The sequence below is a fragment of the Myotis nattereri genome, assembly GCF_964212035.1.
Source record: "Myotis nattereri genome assembly, chromosome: 4".
NCBI classification, from domain to species: domain Eukaryota; kingdom Metazoa; phylum Chordata; class Mammalia; order Chiroptera; family Vespertilionidae; genus Myotis; species Myotis nattereri.
This window is the reverse complement of record NC_138079.1, coordinates 1,052,110-1,067,854: the sequence shown is the minus strand read 5'-3', so window position 1 is coordinate 1,067,854 and position 15,745 is coordinate 1,052,110. Positions and strand designations below refer to the sequence as shown.

At 55.5% G+C, this 15,745-nt stretch overlaps 2 protein-coding genes across 4 annotated transcripts in view; one reads left to right on the top strand and one right to left on the bottom strand.

Moving 5' to 3' along the window:
* The window catches only part of MTREX (Mtr4 exosome RNA helicase), a 53,423-nt gene extending 51,788 nt beyond the window's left edge, over positions 1-1,635 (top strand). Inside the window, exons 26-27 of the mRNA XM_081089693.1 lie at positions 112-216; positions 1,391-1,635. Coding sequence (XP_080945819.1) covers positions 112-216; positions 1,391-1,443 — 158 coding nt within the window. The 3' untranslated portion in view covers positions 1,444-1,635. The remainder of the gene's footprint in view (positions 1-111; positions 217-1,390) is intronic.
* Positions 1,583-15,745, bottom strand: part of PLPP1 (phospholipid phosphatase 1) — a 39,776-nt gene continuing 25,613 nt past the window's right edge. Inside the window, exons 1-6 of one of the 3 annotated variants that reach the window (XM_081089697.1) lie at positions 10,848-13,480; positions 9,005-9,156; positions 4,922-5,205; positions 4,197-4,254; positions 2,396-2,572; positions 1,583-1,932 (exon numbers count right to left, since the gene is read on the bottom strand). In XM_081089697.1, the coding sequence (XP_080945823.1) occupies positions 1,807-1,932; positions 2,396-2,572; positions 4,197-4,254; positions 4,922-5,205; positions 9,005-9,156; positions 10,848-11,247 (1,197 nt within the window). In that variant the 5' untranslated portion in view covers positions 11,248-13,480 and the 3' untranslated portion in view covers positions 1,583-1,806. Of the gene's footprint in view, positions 1,933-2,395; positions 2,573-4,196; positions 4,255-4,921; positions 5,206-9,004; positions 9,157-10,847; positions 13,481-15,745 lie in introns of those variants that run through there. The other 2 variants (XM_081089699.1, XM_081089698.1) reach the window with 2 other exon arrangements.

The window sequence follows — 15,745 nt, the reverse complement described above, 5'->3', positions numbered from 1 at the left end:
CCCTTCTCTGCACCTTCTCGCCCTGGGCCTGCGTCCCATGCCCTCCGCGTGGCCTCCTCCCAGGCCAGCCGTGGCTGCCTCCCCCAACAAGTGTGTCCCCTTTCTGTGCAGGCAGCATCATCCGCTGCATGCGGCGCCTGGAAGAGCTGCTGAGGCAGATGTGTCAGGCGGCGAAAGCCATCGGGAACACGGAGCTGGAGAACAAGTTCGCGGAAGGTCAGTGTCCCTGGGTGCCTGCTGTCCCACAGCACGTGTCCATCCCGTCTCCCTGGGTGGCCACGAGCGCCCTCTAGTGGCGGTTAAGTAAAGCTTTAGTGTCCGGGTCAAGTTTTTAAGATGATGTATGTTTATGTGCCCCTCTGGTGCCCGCACTAGGGACACGGCAGGGGTGGCCCGGCCTGCCTGGAGCTCCTGTCCCAGCGCGGGAGACAGATAACAAGCCAGCCCTCCACAGAGGATGGCCGGGGGGCGGGGCCAGGGGGCGGGGACGCTGGACGACGCGGCCCTTCACCCAGGCTTGGTGCGCGTGAGTGCCGGCAAGAGGCCCCTGTGCTGGAGCGAGAGGGCGCGGGGTGCGGGGGCGGGAGAGATGAGTGTGTGGCCCGCCCTCGCCTCCTTCAGGATGACCCGCAAGCTTTGCCGTCACGAGTGCTGGGCAGACGGGGGTTCTCCCAGGCCGTTGGCTGTTGCTTTGCAGGCCCGTCTGTAGAGTAGACGGTGGAAGGAAGCGGGGAGTCCAGCTCCAGACAGGACGGCTAGAGCCAGAGCGTGGCGGGGGCCAGGCTTGTCAGTGGGCTCACAGGGTCCGAGCACTGGCCCACGTGGGGCTGAGCAAAGAACCCCACAACCTCTGCTGCCACTGTGTCCATGACACCTGCAGACACGGCCTGACGCCGTGTGCCCGAGGGGAGACCTAGTGACTCTGGTTTAGGTCTAATCGTGGGAACTGGGTAAAAGTAGACTTTATCTTGGTCCTGCCTCAGAAAGAGTTTCACATGGTTATTGAAAATGTAGTGTCTTCAGGTTGAAAATTCATGCTTTTGGGTCATCTAACTTCTTTTGACAGTTTAGTCCTTCCCCAAATAAGGTTTTTGGGATATTTTTAGACACCCCCCACCCCACTCCCACATGCGTGCGCGCACACACAAGCACACTGGGGTACAGGAGAGTCACACACACACACACACACACACACACACACACACACACACTGGGGCACAGGGAAAGTCGCGGCATCAGACCAGGGTGTGGTTTCCAGGTGGCCCCTCTCAGCTGGCTGTGAACTCGCCAGGTCTCATTCAGACCAGCAGGGTCGTGTGCTGTCTCTACAACGGGGGAATGACATTCTTCGTGGCCTCAAAGGCTAAACTGAGCCGTGTTCTCTCCTCAGGCATCACCAAAATCAAGAGAGACATTGTGTTTGCCGCCAGCCTCTACCTGTAGGAGCCACGGGACGTGGGGTGGCCCGTCGGCCTCCCGTCGGGTGGCAGATGACCACATGCACGAGCTGCGCTCGGCTCGCCCTCCCACCACAGTTGTCCTCAGACATGAACACACGCCATTTGAATCAAGCACCATGGCAGACATTTGTACATAGCGTTGCGTTTTTAATAAAAATGTACAGGTGAGGCATGTTGAAAGGCTGACATTTCTTCGTGGACTTGGAGCTTGGACAGCCGCCGTGTTGGGGAACTATGTACACACAGGGAAGTGAGCGTGGGGATAGCAGCAGAGTCCCTCCCGGGCTGTGCACACCGGACGCGCCCTCGTCTCTGGGCAGCACCCTTCTCCTCGGGCCTCGCGCCTTCAGGGCTGATTGTTCCGGAAGTGATTCTCCCCCGAGGCCGTTTCATGCAGGTTTGTGTGAGGAGCCTCCTCCTTTCTTTCCTTAAAGGAATTTCTCTCCTTGAAGAAATCTGATACATACACCACCTACAGGGAGCAGATTATACTCAGAATAAGGTTAGAAGCCATAGGCAAAGTTTCAGCAAGCAGTGTGCAGAACTGACTCAAGAGCAGGACACGCATTGTGGGTAGGACTAAGGGCACAGCCATCATGCTACCAGGCATGTCTGTCCACGGGATTCATCCCGTGGAGCTGAGTTTTATGTTGGGGGCAAAGAGCCTCACTCTGCTGGCAACTGTTATTCTTCATGTAAATTTGCTTTTTTCCAATTCATTACCAACAAGAAGACGGCTGTAGTCGGAGCCTTTCCCAAGGAGCACACGGGGACTCTGGTGTCCATCCGTGGCCACCCTGACGTGACTGGGCAGCCCTGCACTCTGGCCTGGACCCCGCGGGCATGCGCCCTGCCACCACGGTCTCACAGGACGTCTCTCCACTCAATGACCATGTGCCATCGCCACGCGGGCGCGCCTGCCGCCTGGTACTCACCACCAGCACGGCCACCAGCGCCCCCTGGATGAGCCCCGTCAGCACGTCGCTCCAGTGGTGCTTGTAGTCGGACACGCGAGAAAGGCCCACATAGATGGACGTGGCCACGAGACCGAACTGCAGTGTGGGCCGCAGGAGCCTTGCCCAGTCCGCCCGCATCCTGGCCTGAAGGTAGAGCTAACAGAGAGATCGTGTCAATGTGCAGCTGAAATGACTTCACGTCAGGTGTCCCCTGGCCTCTACAGGGCTGGTGTGTCTCAAATGACCCGCAGACATTAAATATCAGTCATTAAATAGCCGATATTTTTATCACATATGGAATAAGGCAAGTGTCCTAAAAGTTCACCCTTTAAACAGAACAAAACAAACTACTACCCAGGAACTTCTCAGGATTTACTGCCTCCGCAGGCCGCCGCCTCGCCCGTGTCCCAGGGCAGAGGGCGCCTTTGGACTAGGGTTTCAGCCCCGCAGTCTGTCCGGGGCTCACACGAAGGCGCGGAGGGAGGCCAGCGCTGCTGACAGTGCGTCTTGGGCTGAGCCTCCCCCCGCCAGCCTGTCTAGAGCAAGTCGGCTTAATGCTCAGCAACTGACACCCAGGGGCTCCACTGCCTTGGCTCACTCACAGGTAAGTGTAGTCACTGCCTAAGCCAGCGCCGCTGTAGTCCAGCCCTCGCCCCCCAGTGGGTTCGCTGCACCCCCTTTCCCACCGAGCCCTGAGCGCTCCTCCCGGCCGCCTGCCTGACAGCGCAGCCTCAGGACCCTGACGAGGGAGAAATCTGGGTTTCCTATGAGCGCCTCTTGGCAAATCTGGGCTCATTAAAAGCACGTTTTTGGTCTAATTTCTATCCAGTGAGGACATAAAAACTCAACAGAAAACTGTGTGGCTGTGCTTATTCAGGACAGGCCCGCACCCAGCTGCTGGGCACACTGTGGCTCCATTCTCAGCAGCTGGGAGCACCTGGTTCTGCAGATGCACGCCCGGCGGGGGCTCTCAGCTGTGGGCTTAGGTGCTGCTGGCTTTCCACAGTCCCCTCCCCCCCACGGAAGGGAGAGGGCAGTGACCCCTCAGGGCGGGCGGGCAGGGTTTGACCAGGACAGTCGCCACGACTCCTCGGGGCCTGGGCAGCGCAGGCCCAGGGGGTTTGCAGTGAGGGTTTAAGAGGGAAGCGGAGGGATCACCACAAGCTGAGAATGGATGCGGTCCCCACTCCCTGCCAGACCCGAAGGGCTGCGCTAGCTGAGACCTGCTGGCCAGCTGTGCCCACCTGTCCTGAGAGGAGGCGTGAGGTAAGGACACCTGAGCCTCCCACTAGAGCTGCTCCCTCCAACAGGAAGGGACGCCTCACGTCCTCCACTAGCCTTTACCCCGCCCCTCCCCAGTCTCCTCTGCAAAAGGGGCAGCCAGACCAAGGCCACAGGAGCGAGAGGGGAGGGGGGACAGCTGCAAAGCCTGTCCATTCCCCGTCTCTGGTAGGAGAAACCGACCAGTCGGTGTCCAAGCAAATCAAACCACCCCAGAGGGCGCACAGCCATGTCAGGAAGCAGGAACTAGTGGAGAAGAGCCAGCCTCAGGGTCCACCTGGGCATGAGGGACAGTCTGGGCAGCAGCCGTCACGGCCGTGGCAGACGGGCACCCACTCTAAGGAGCTCACGGCACAGCAGGGGGCAGGTGACAGGCGTCAGCTGACAAGAGTGCTTGAGGTGGCCCATGGGAGAGGCCACATGCACTCACACCGCGCACCAGGTGAGGGCGGGGGCTGCAGGGAGAGCCCTGACCTGCGTCACGCAGGCACGTACTCACCGCCAGGAACAGCATGCAGTACATGGAGAAGGAGGAGTGGCCCGAGTAGAAGGACAGCCTGGAAGAGAGGAGAGGGCTCATTCTCTCCTGGAGGCCCAGGCGTCCTCCCCTCCCATGGCGCCCCCTTCCCCTTTAGAACCAGGAGGGGGAGGCAGGACAGGGCAGGGCAGTGCGGGGCGGCTGTGACACTCAGGATGGCCGAGCCCTGGAGCCAGCCCGCCAGGCTCGCCACAGCAGCTCTGACGCCAGAACCGGCCCAGGGCCTGCGGGCTATTCTCCACCTGCAGTCGCCCCGAGGCACACGCCTCTGGAACGTCCAGAAGTGACTTTCTGTAAGACAAGCTCTGAAGTTGAAGACAGCGACAGGTTAGTGTTCTTAGTGGGCACACGTCCAGCCGTGGGCTCCCCAGGCTGTAGGGCTGCTTCCCCTGCGACAGCCCTGGAGTTGGACGTGTCACGCACCCTGTGGCCCGCAGAGCCTAAAGCATTTACTCCCTGGGCGGGAGACAGCTGCTCTTCCTGGACTACCAGGGACCTACAAGGTCTGCGCACACCATGACGCGTTGGAGATGAGAGCTGCACTAAGTGCTTTAAATCGAGGACGAGGACGGGAAATGGGGGGGACGGGCGCAGTGAGGAGAACAGAGCCGGCCCTCCACTCGGGGCCGCTGGCACCCACTCCAAGCCGCGCCGCGCCGCCACGCAGGCCCCGCACGGACACGCACCTGCCCTCCTTCACTTTCTGCGCGTTCCCCCGGCAGACATAGTTTTCAATGTAACCTTCGCTGCTGCAGTTGATCTTTGACCAATCTGGGTCGCAGACGTCCAGGAAGTGCGGCCGCAGCCTGCCGATGGAGTACTTGGCGATGTCGGTCAGGGACTGGCTGGCAGCCGCGCCGAACAGGAACGTGCCCACGGCCTTGTAAATGGCGGCCACATAGTTATTCCTAACGAAGGAATTCGAGTGCAAGAGGTTACAGTAAACACACAGGGCTTCTCCGAGAACCATCTGAAAAAGAAACAGAAGAACCTGTGAGAGCAGCAAACGGGCACTTTAAACAAAATTAAAAATAGAAAGTGGTAAATCACAATAAAATTATTTTAAAAACAACGCTCCTTTCTTTACGCATGCGGAGTCCACTTAGGATAGCTAGCACAAAAAGGGGTGGGGTCAGTGGCCAGCCAGAGGCATGTCCGTCCCCTGCAGCCTTGCTGCTTGTCTTGTGCGGAAAGAACAGTCTGAGTAAGCAGACAGTGATGTGGGCAAAAGCAGTCCGATCACAGAACACGACCCCCATTGGAGCGTCCCTGACGGAAGGCCACCTCTTCGTTCTTCCCAGCTCCGCACATCAACACAGCCATCGCGTTAAAAGGGGGAGGAAAAAAGGTGGATGAGAATTTTAAGGAGTAAAACATTGAAAATACAAGCAGGGACCTAACCCTGAGGGCAGAGGAGGCCGAGGGAGCAGGAGGGAGCAGGAGGCCTGGCGCCCTGACGCCCCTTCTCCAGGAAAACCGCCCAGGGCCGCCTCCCACCGCCGCCTGCAGAGCTGCAGGCCACGCCTCCCGGGCCCCGTGGACCAACTAGCAGCCATGGAATGAGGTCAGAGGCACAAAAAGGTCTACAAATACTTGACAAGTTCACAGACTAATACCCTGAGAAATTAAAAAAAAACACACACACCAAATGGCAACATTATAAAAATTACATTTGCTAATAAAACAAGCCACACTAGCTGCTTGAGCCCAAAGTAGAGGCCGGAGCGGCTGAGTCACAGCTTCCCTCAGCCCTGCTGGCTCACTGCACGCACAGTTCACAGTGCTCACCGCCCCCGTGCGCGGGCGAGCCCACCCCCTCGCGGAAGGAGCGCAGAACCCGGTCCCCACGTTCCTCCTTCCCCGGCCCCCCAGCTCCCCAATCCCTCCTGAGCTGGAACTGACGCTGGCCAGGAGCCCTTCCTACAAAAGCAGACAGATGTCCAGCTCCCTAGGAAGCCGGTGCCGCCACGTGGCCTAACACATGACCTCACTGGGCGCTGAATAAACTGAAGATGCCACCTCGGGGTAAACGCGTGGAGCCCACAGGAGGCTCCTGGTTGGGGTGCTCGTGGGCAGACCTCGCCTGTCCCGAGACAGGCCCCCGGGCGGTTGGGGGCCCAGCACCGGTCAGACCGGCGGCAGGAAAGACTCCAGTTTGGCTGTGGAGTTGGTCTTGGGCCGCTCAGAGCAGGTGCCAGTGTGTCAGCCCCAGTTGGGCAGCGAGACCTCACGGCCCAGCTGTCACCGCGTGAGCGGTCAGCGCTTTCCCGAAACGAGGCTGGACTTCCGGAGCCGCCTGTCACGATGAAGGATGAAGGACCGGCTCTCGCCCTGGGGACAGAGGAGCTGCTGGGCTCCGGGCGCCGTGCAGGCTGACCCACAGGAGCACGCGCTGAAGCGTGACTGCGACAGGAGGCGGGACTCGGGCGCCGTTCCGATCGTGGGCTCCGGCTCCAGTGAGAAGCGGGCCAGAGGGAGGTGCTGAACGGCTCTTCCAGGTCAACACGGGTGAGTCTGCGTGACCGGCACGTGGCGGCCATCTTTGTGTTTCGTTTACTCTCTCCTCCTGCCTTGGAGCCACGTATGTCCATTCTGAACCCCTGGGGGGCCACACTCACGAGACCTCCTCTGTGGCCTAATTGCAGAGCCGGGGCGGCGGCCACGCATTATCCACTCAGACCCGAGAGACAGAGCAAGCCAAGAACTAGAGAGACGGGAGCAGAGAGGACGCTGTGGAAGGTCAGTCTAGTGATGACCTGCTCGGCGTGACCCTGTCCATCTCTACACTGTCTCTGCGTTCGTCTTCGCTCGGGCCCACCTTCCCAGAACAGTACCCAGGACCCCTGGCCTATTCCACTCCTGCCTCAGTACCTCCGAACACCTCGTCCCCTCATCCTACTGTCTCCCTCAGAAGTCGCAGTCGTTCATCAGCGGGCACAGGTGCCAGCCCTCGCTGCCTCCGTGGGGACGCCGGCCAGCCTGCCACGCCTCCTCACTGAGCTCGCCTACCGCCATCCTCTCGTTTGTGGATTGTTTGCAATCCCCGTCCGAGGCCTGGGTGAGTCTGAGTCCTAGGCCTAAAAGGCTTTTTAAGGAGATGGTTTACCTTCGACCACGTGGGCCTGCAAGAAGCTGAGCTAATGAATAAACTGCAGTTACTTTACACGAGCACGTGAACCTCTGCCTCGAGCAGCGTCTGTCCCTGCGGATGGGTCTGTGTGAAGACTGCACGTCACGCACCGTGCGACGGGCGGGTCGGTGTAGAACCGGCCCTTGGTCTCCTTGCTGTTGTTACTCTCCATGTGAAGACAACGTGCTCACGGGGTGCGGAAACGGTCCAAGATGCGTGTCACTGACGGGACAGGAGGGCTGGGTGCTGGGCGGCTGGCACCCCGACCCGCAGTGCAGCCGTCCGTCCTCTGCAGCGACTTGGGCAGCTGCACCTGCAGAGCATCTGTTACTGAGCGAAGCCCAGGGAAGTAGACTCCTATCTGCAGCCGAGAGGCCCCTACACTCTCCGTTTAAATAGTAACCTCTCAGGAACAGACTTAACCAAAGACCCTACTCCAGTGATGGCGAACCTATGACACGTGTCACCTCATTTTTTGGTTGATTTTTTCTTTGTTAAATGGCATTTAAATATATAAAATAAATATAAAAAATGTAAGTCTTTGTTTTACTATGGTTGCAAATATCAAAAAATTTCTATATGTGATACGGCACCAGAGTTAACTTAGGGTTTTTCAAAACGCTGACACGCCGAGCTCAGAAGGTTCGCCATCACTGCCCCTCTCACTCCACCCTCAGTGGAAGGATCAGAGGCCTGGCTCTCCTCCCTTCAGCAGTAAAACCCGGCAGAAGGACCTTCGGTTAAAGGGACCACTAGTTCCTAACCCTCGCCCTCCGTCGGAGTCTCTGACGTCACTGCGTGACCCCCGCGCCAGGACCGGCGGCCGCCGTGGCAGCAGGACGCCCTAGGAACGGCACCGCTGTCTCCAGGGACCGTCTCAGGGACAATGAGCAGAGGTCTTCTGGTGTCGATGACGCACCGCCATCGCGAGCGATTCCCCTGCAGAGCTGAGGCCTGTGGTCGTTCCTGAGCAGGACATTCCATTTCTGAATGAAGAAGTGTCTTTATTTTTAATTAATTCCCAAAATGACAAACCTGAGGCTGGGATCTTGTCGGCCCATCTCCTGGATGGGACCACGTTTTCTGCTTTTGCCTAAAGTCTTGCTTCTCCAGTTACAAGTCATGAAGCACAAATCCCAGCCTCTCCTCTCTGGGCCGGGGCCACGTCCTCTCTGTGGCCTGAGGCCCCCCCAGAGCAGGCCGGCTCGCCCTCCTCGGTCACTGCTGACCACCCAGAGCGCCGGCGTTCCTCGCCGCTCCTGGTGTGGCCTGAAAATCCTCTGAAGTGACCGTGGGTTAAGTGAAGGCTTAACATCAGTTATCAAATTTTCTTTTCCCGAATCAGTAACTAGAAAGTAGGTACAGAACAGTCTACCCGGATTCAGAAAGTTATAAACTAACATCCCACCCGTCTAAAGTAGGAACATGATACAGCATCAGCTCTCGCAGGATCACTGAACGAGAGCCAGAGCTCCTCCGGGGACGCGTGGCTCTGCTCTGGTCCCGACAGCAAATAACAGCTTCAGGGAAGGTGAAAGCACACACATCGCTTAAGGGCTATGCACTCGTCATTCACAGGTAACACCAACATTAAGCCCACCGACCAAAAGGGAGAATGTGAAGAATGGATGTAACTTACGACGATGACACTGAATGGAATGAGTATTCCCCCCAGTAACGCATAAGGGATGGTGTCTTCCTTGTAAGGGTACTTGATGGACACGTCATTACAGAACAGTCCTCGCTGGAAGGGGGTGTGCCTTGAAGTGAGAATTGCAAAAGGCAATCCGGCTAGCAAAGGGAATAAATGAAAACATCATTAAAAGTGGAGCATCAGCACGAAGCAACGGCAACAGCGATCCCAGGGCTGTCAGCGCGCGGGAGGGCGCAGCAGTGCAGGCGGGAGAGGAGGTGCAGGCAGGGCCCCCGCGTCTTCCACAGGCAACGCCCTTCCAGGCCTCCTGGCACGCTGCCACCCAGAGGGACTCTGCCCTTCCTGCCCAGCACCCCATGGGGGTAGGGACGCTCCCTTCTCGTGCCCTTGTCATTCCAGCACTATTTTCAAACCCATTTGTCACAGCCTTTGCTGTCCACCGAGGTCTGGGTCACACCACACCCAGGCCCGGGCACCGGCCAGGCCACCCAGGGCCTGAGGAAGCCCTCCCCCGGGCGCTGGGACTGTCCACAGTGAGGGCACAGCGGCTGCGGAAGGAGCCGAGCTGCAAACCACGTCTCTAAGGAAAGAGCACGTCAGACACTCTGCTCCCACGGCGCTTCCCTGAGGACGGTCCCCGCTCACCGCCCGAACGCCTGGCTCCGGCTGACGTGGACTCTAGAAGCCCTTCTCCTCTGCTGCCCCGAGCTGGGCAGACCGATGCACACGGCAGCACACGGACTGGTGCCAGCTGGCACTACAGTCACAGTTTAGCAGAAACCCTCGACACGCGGCCTGCCCCAGGGTCCAAGTCGGGAGGGCCCCCCGCAGTGCGGCCCCCGCCAGGCTGACACGCTGGTGTTCACGCGACCACTCCCCGTTGTCATGAGCCCAGGGAGCCCGCAGGCCACGCCTCTGCTCTCTGCGGAGCACGGCCCCCAGGCAGGTGGGAAGGAGCGGCACGTCCCTATTTCCCGTATCCTCCCCGAACGCCGGCGCCGCGTTCATTTCTCTGGGGAAGCCACTTTGCCGTAGCGTGAACTCGGTAGAAGTCAAGGTGCTCACAAGGTTCCCAAAGCCATATTCTCATAAGAAAAACCCGACTAGAGCTGACTGTGCTGACTGACCCTACGCACCTCCCACTGTCTGCATTCAGGCTCCAACACGGCACAGCCCTTCCCCAGGCTCAGCCTCCCGCCACACCACCCCCGCACCAGCAGGTTTCTTCTGTTTGCAGAGATCCACCACGTCTAGAATGCGCTTCACTGGCGAGAACGCTATGCATAACACATTGCATGTTTCTGAACTGCTTTAAATTTTCAAAGAGCACTTCGCTCTTGGAGTAAGATATCTAGTACAGAAACTGAATCCACATCTGATTAGTGCCTAAAACTTGGTAGGTTTTATGTCCTTATTCTCAGAAAAAATTCACATTTATAGGCCCAAATACATTGGACAATGTTTTTAGCAGGCATATTAAATTGTGGGTTTTTTTTCCCGTTTGGCCACAGAAACTATGTTAGAAATTATTCTTAGATTTAAAAAAATATTTGTGGGTGTTTTTAGAATAGGAGGAAACAAAATAAAGCCACATACATGCATAACTAGTCCATTTTTACACACAGGAATATTCGAGTGGACAAACACCGAGTCAATCCATGTGCGAGGGGTCCCGCTGGACGCGACCGGACACGAAGCTGAGTGCCACAGGGGACACTCGCGGCACCAAGTGAGGGGCACGCAGGCGCGCAGTCGGTCTCGCTGCCACCGGCCCGGGCGCCGCTCACCTGCTGTCGCCAGGCAGACCTGCCTTTCGCAAAGCTTTCACCTACGTCACGTGGTGCGCGGGGTTCTGTGATGGGAGGGCCATCATGTGGGAGCACGCAGCTCGCTCCTGTTTGCTGCTGACCAGGGTCCTGCTCTAGCACACACGGCGACGTCCGCTTCATCCTCACCAGCCGACGGGCGCTCGGGTTGTCTCCAGTTCTGTCCTTTATGACTAATGACCAGGGTGGTGCCCTCGGACAGACAATGGTCACGCATCCGGCTTCCTGAGAAGCTGCCGGCTGCTTTCCGAGTGGCTGCAGCACTGCACCTCCCGCCTTCTGCTCCTCAAGGCGCCACATGGCTGGTGACGTGAGCCCACTGAGAGTCAGGCCCTCTGCACGTGAACTTTCACTCACATGGACAGTCACAGCCCCCCTCCCTCCAGTGCAGCTAGAACACATGGCAGAGAGCACGGGACACGGAAACGCTTCGCTTCCACACACTCCAGCCACAGAACCTCACCCACTGCCAGTCATCGCAAGCCCATCAGACGTGGGCACCCCTCCTCTCCAACCGTCCTGCACAGACACTCCGCGTCCCGATATGTCACTCCAATACTAACGAGCGTGTAAGTAGGAAGACTGCCGACGGGGTGTCCGGCAAACCTGAGAAACCGGCTAACCGTGGGAACTACACACCCCTCCCCCAGCGATGCCACAGGCTCACCCCCCGGGCGGAGACTGAAGCCTGCTCCTCTGACTGCAGGACAGTACCCCTGGAGCGGACAGGGAACAGCAGGTGCCCAGGAGAGAGTGGTGTGCACGCCAGAGCCCACAGCAGTCAAAACACGGGCTCAGGGCTAAAAAATTCTGACAGATGCCAGGCCCCTCGAGACCTGTTGAGAGGTCAGGTGCCACGCTCAGTGGCACAGAAACACACTGAGCAGAGAGGGCGATGTCCACTTGTGGGTTCTCAGGGCTCATGTCCCTCTCCCGACGCCTGCACCGGAAGGGGAGGCCCAGCTGCTGGGGAAAGGGCTCTGCTATTTCGCCAGCTGCCTGTGCCGCTGGCTAGCAGCTGTGAGGCGTGTGGGTGGGGAGTGCACTTTCTCCAGCAGGCCTTCTGCAGCGCTCCCTTGTTTATTCTCCCAGATGGAAAATGCCAAGAAGAAAGTCAATTTTGAAAATACATTTCTCAAAAGATGCCAGGAGGACCTAATATACAATCACACTGATAAGATAGCAGAAAGACTATGCTGATGCCTTCTTTCTTTTCCTTCTGCTTATATCTATAATAATAAAAGCATAATATGCTAATTAGACCAGATGTCCTTCTGGACGACCTTCTGGACGAAGCTGGGGATGCGAGGGAAGCCCGGGTTCCGGGTGCCAGAGGGAAGCCGGTGCTGGCAGCTGGGGAAGGAAAGCCTACTCTTGCACGAATTTCGTACATCAGGCCTCTAGTATGACAATAAAACTCTGCTGACTATTCTATACAGCAGCAATGAACAACTGAAAACCAACATTAAAAGCACAATACCATTTATAATAGTCCAAAACACTGAAATCCTTAGGTATAAACCTCAAAAACCGTGTAGGCTCTGTGTGCTGAAAGTGACAAAACACGGATGAAGTAAGTCAGAGGCCTAGAGGAAGACTCCTCAGAAGAGTTAGCAAGGGGAAGGCATCAGTTCTCTCCAGAGGAACGTGACTCTTGCAGAGATCCAGCCAGACGGCTGGCAGACACACTGACTCTAAAGTGTGTGTGGAAAAGCAAGGCAACCAGAGAGCTAAGAGAGTTTTGAAAAAGGGCTCATTCTTTGTACTGTACAGTTCTGTGACTTTCGACAAATTCAGAGTGTCCCAAAAAACGTATACACACTTTGAGCATAAAGTCAGTGTTTATTAACATACTAGAGGCCCGATGCACGAAATCTGTGCAAGGGGCTCGGCCCTTGCAGCCCGACTGCCTCGCGGCCCCACAGCCCCGCCCACTGGTCATTCCAGAAGGTCGTTCAGAAGGTCGTTCCGCGGTCTGGTTTAATTAGAATATTAGCTTTTTATTATATAGGACAGTTCATTTTCCACATGCATTCCCAGTTATCATGGTGCAGTTTAGATCACTGTAAAATATTCAGTGTCTCTTCAGGAGTTTTGTATGTTGGTCACACACACACACACACACACACACACACACACACATAGTTGGCTGTACTATATTATTTTAGGCTAAACGTAAGTTTACTAAAAGGCTGTGCTATAGAATAATCAAGACCTAAGAAAAGCAACTACTCACAGGCAATGTAAAATAACCTGGCAAATGCAGAAAGTAAGTTTTCTAGTCCCAAACTAGATCCATTTTAAACTCTAGAAAAAGGATATGCATTGCAATATAGGGGTTTGGGATTTAACTTTCATCACTCTAAAAGTTGCATACAAATTCAAGCTTCTATCTTTTTCTAGAAATGTGATATTTATGAAAGTAAATGTGTAAGGACCTGGGGAGTGAAAAGGTAAACCTACACAAAGCCAGAGGGAAGGGAAACATTTAGTGTGAAATTAGATCCTTAAAACCCCCAAAGAAACGTTAAGCCAAGAAAACATAAAAGTCTACAGTCTTCCCATTGGCTGAGGCCTTCTACATCTGAGGTTACATGTAAACTATGAAAATGAACAGACAAGTCGCTGCGGCCCGCCGGCCGCACATGCAGTCCCTGACACAGCCACATGCTGCTGCTTCTTTTAATAGAAACACATTTTCATTAGAAAATCTTTGCAGATCATTGCTCCAATATTGGGAATAAGAACACAAGGATTTACACAAGTCTTTTTCTACTACTTTTTGAAAATTTAGCTGTATTTTCCCTAATTTAAGCTGTCTGATATTTATAATAACTCAAAAATGTTCATTATACAAAGAAGTAAAAAACAAGGCACAAACTGAGTTTGCAGTGTGTTCACAATGGTATGAACACTGACCAGCTAGCCTGGCTGGTGTGGCCATTGGTTGGAGCTTGGTCCTGTGCACAAAAGGTTGAAGGGTCAAAAATTCGATGACCAGGCGCAGCACACACCCAGGATATGGGTTCAGTTCGATCCCGTGTCGGGGTGTGTACAGAAGGCAACCAATGGATCTCTCTCGCGCGCGCGCCTCTTTCTCTCTCTCTCTCTCTCTCTCTCTCTCTCTCTCTCAATGAATAAAAACATGTCCTCGGGTGAAGATTTTTTAAAAAACCTGTCCAATTAAAGGAAATACTAGTAATATAAGAACGTTAATAATTTTCTTCAGGTAGCAGAACTAATTAGGGTGATTTCTCCTTCCTTTTTCCTTTATAACAGATTTTCTTAAATTCACTAATAAATATGTATTATTTTTATAATTTAACATTTTTTAGAAAGAGATGAAATGACTAAAAGTCACTTCCTTATCCTCAAGCAATCATCTCAAGTCCAGGGTGGTTCACAGAAAACTCTACCTGGCAACAGATGCTCACAGCCATGGCTGCAAGCCAGGCCTGCACTGCACCCAGCGGCGACGGCACACCTGCTTTCCTGCGCACGGAGGCCACGCTGCCGGAACAGCAGATGCGCCCAATTATGGTGGAATTTACCTCTTGGGAAAAAGTATCTCCTTAAACTAAATACAGATGTTTCTCCCTTTTTATTCTTATGTAAGTGCTTATAATCAAATTAGAGTGTATATGCTATCTATGGAAATATTTAATACGAGAGGCCTGGTGCATGAAATGTGTGCACTGGGGGAGAGGGGTGTCCCTTGGGGATTGGGCCTAAGCCAGCAGTCAGACATCCCTCTTGCAGTCCAGGGCTCTCACAGTCCAGAACTCCTTACCACCCGCCTACAGTGAAGGTGGGAGAGGCTCCTGCCACAACTGCTGCACTCGCCAGCCGTGAGCCCAGCTCTGGCTGAGCAGCACTCCCCCTGTGGGAGCGCACTGATCACCAGGGGGCAGCTCCTGCGTTGAGCACCTGCCCCCTGGTGGTCAGTGCGTGTCATAGTGACCAGTTGTTCCCCTGTTCGGTCTATTTGCATATTAGGGTTTTATTGTATAGGATATCTTGGAACCTAACAAAATCCAAGTCCCCTTCACAACATGGTGCTAAAGACTATTAAAAAAATCGATTAGACAAAATGAACTGAGATATAAACTAGAAAACCCAAGGAGCAGGTTGTTATTCAGAGGCCATGTGAGGGCAAACCAGGGAAGAAAAGAAAAGCCAGCCTCCCTGCTGTGGAGACAGGCGCTGAGCAAGCCCACTCCCTGGGGAGACGGGCGGTCGGAGGAGAAACCTTCCGGGGCCGCAGGAGACACGGGGAGGTTCCGGAGTCGGAGCCCAGGGTGAAGGACGTGAGCGCGACAGCTGAACTGTGGGCGGCACCTGGCCTCGAGGGGAACCTCCCAGGTCTCCGACAGCGAAGCCCAGCACCAGCCAGACCGATGACCTGCCTCCAGCACCGCACAACCTCTAACCCCTGACCCGGTCTGAGGCGTCCTGAGGGTTCTGTTCTGCACATGTCCTGTTTCTCAGGTTTAACACATACATCTGTCTCCTTCATATGGCCTCAGCTTCCACGTAACGATATGATAAAACAAGCACAGTCTTAGCTTATCATGTTATTTATCAACACAAATCGCCTTCTGGGCTTGCGCAAGTGTCTTCACTTATGTCTTGAAAGGAGTTGCTCCACATGACTGAGGTGAGCCTTCCCCGCTAACAAATCACCCATCAGTTTTCAGGACGACCCCCGCTTGTTTCTGTGGCATCGCACCCCCTTTTCCCGGAGAAGCTGGCCCTGATGAACACAGCAGCCTGCTTCTCGGGCGGTGGGCAGTCAGCACACCCACACTGGGAAGGCCGGGGTGGCCTCACCCCCAACGCCATCACTCCACCACCCTCCAGCACCACACACCAGCGCCACCTACCTACACGTGCATTTACT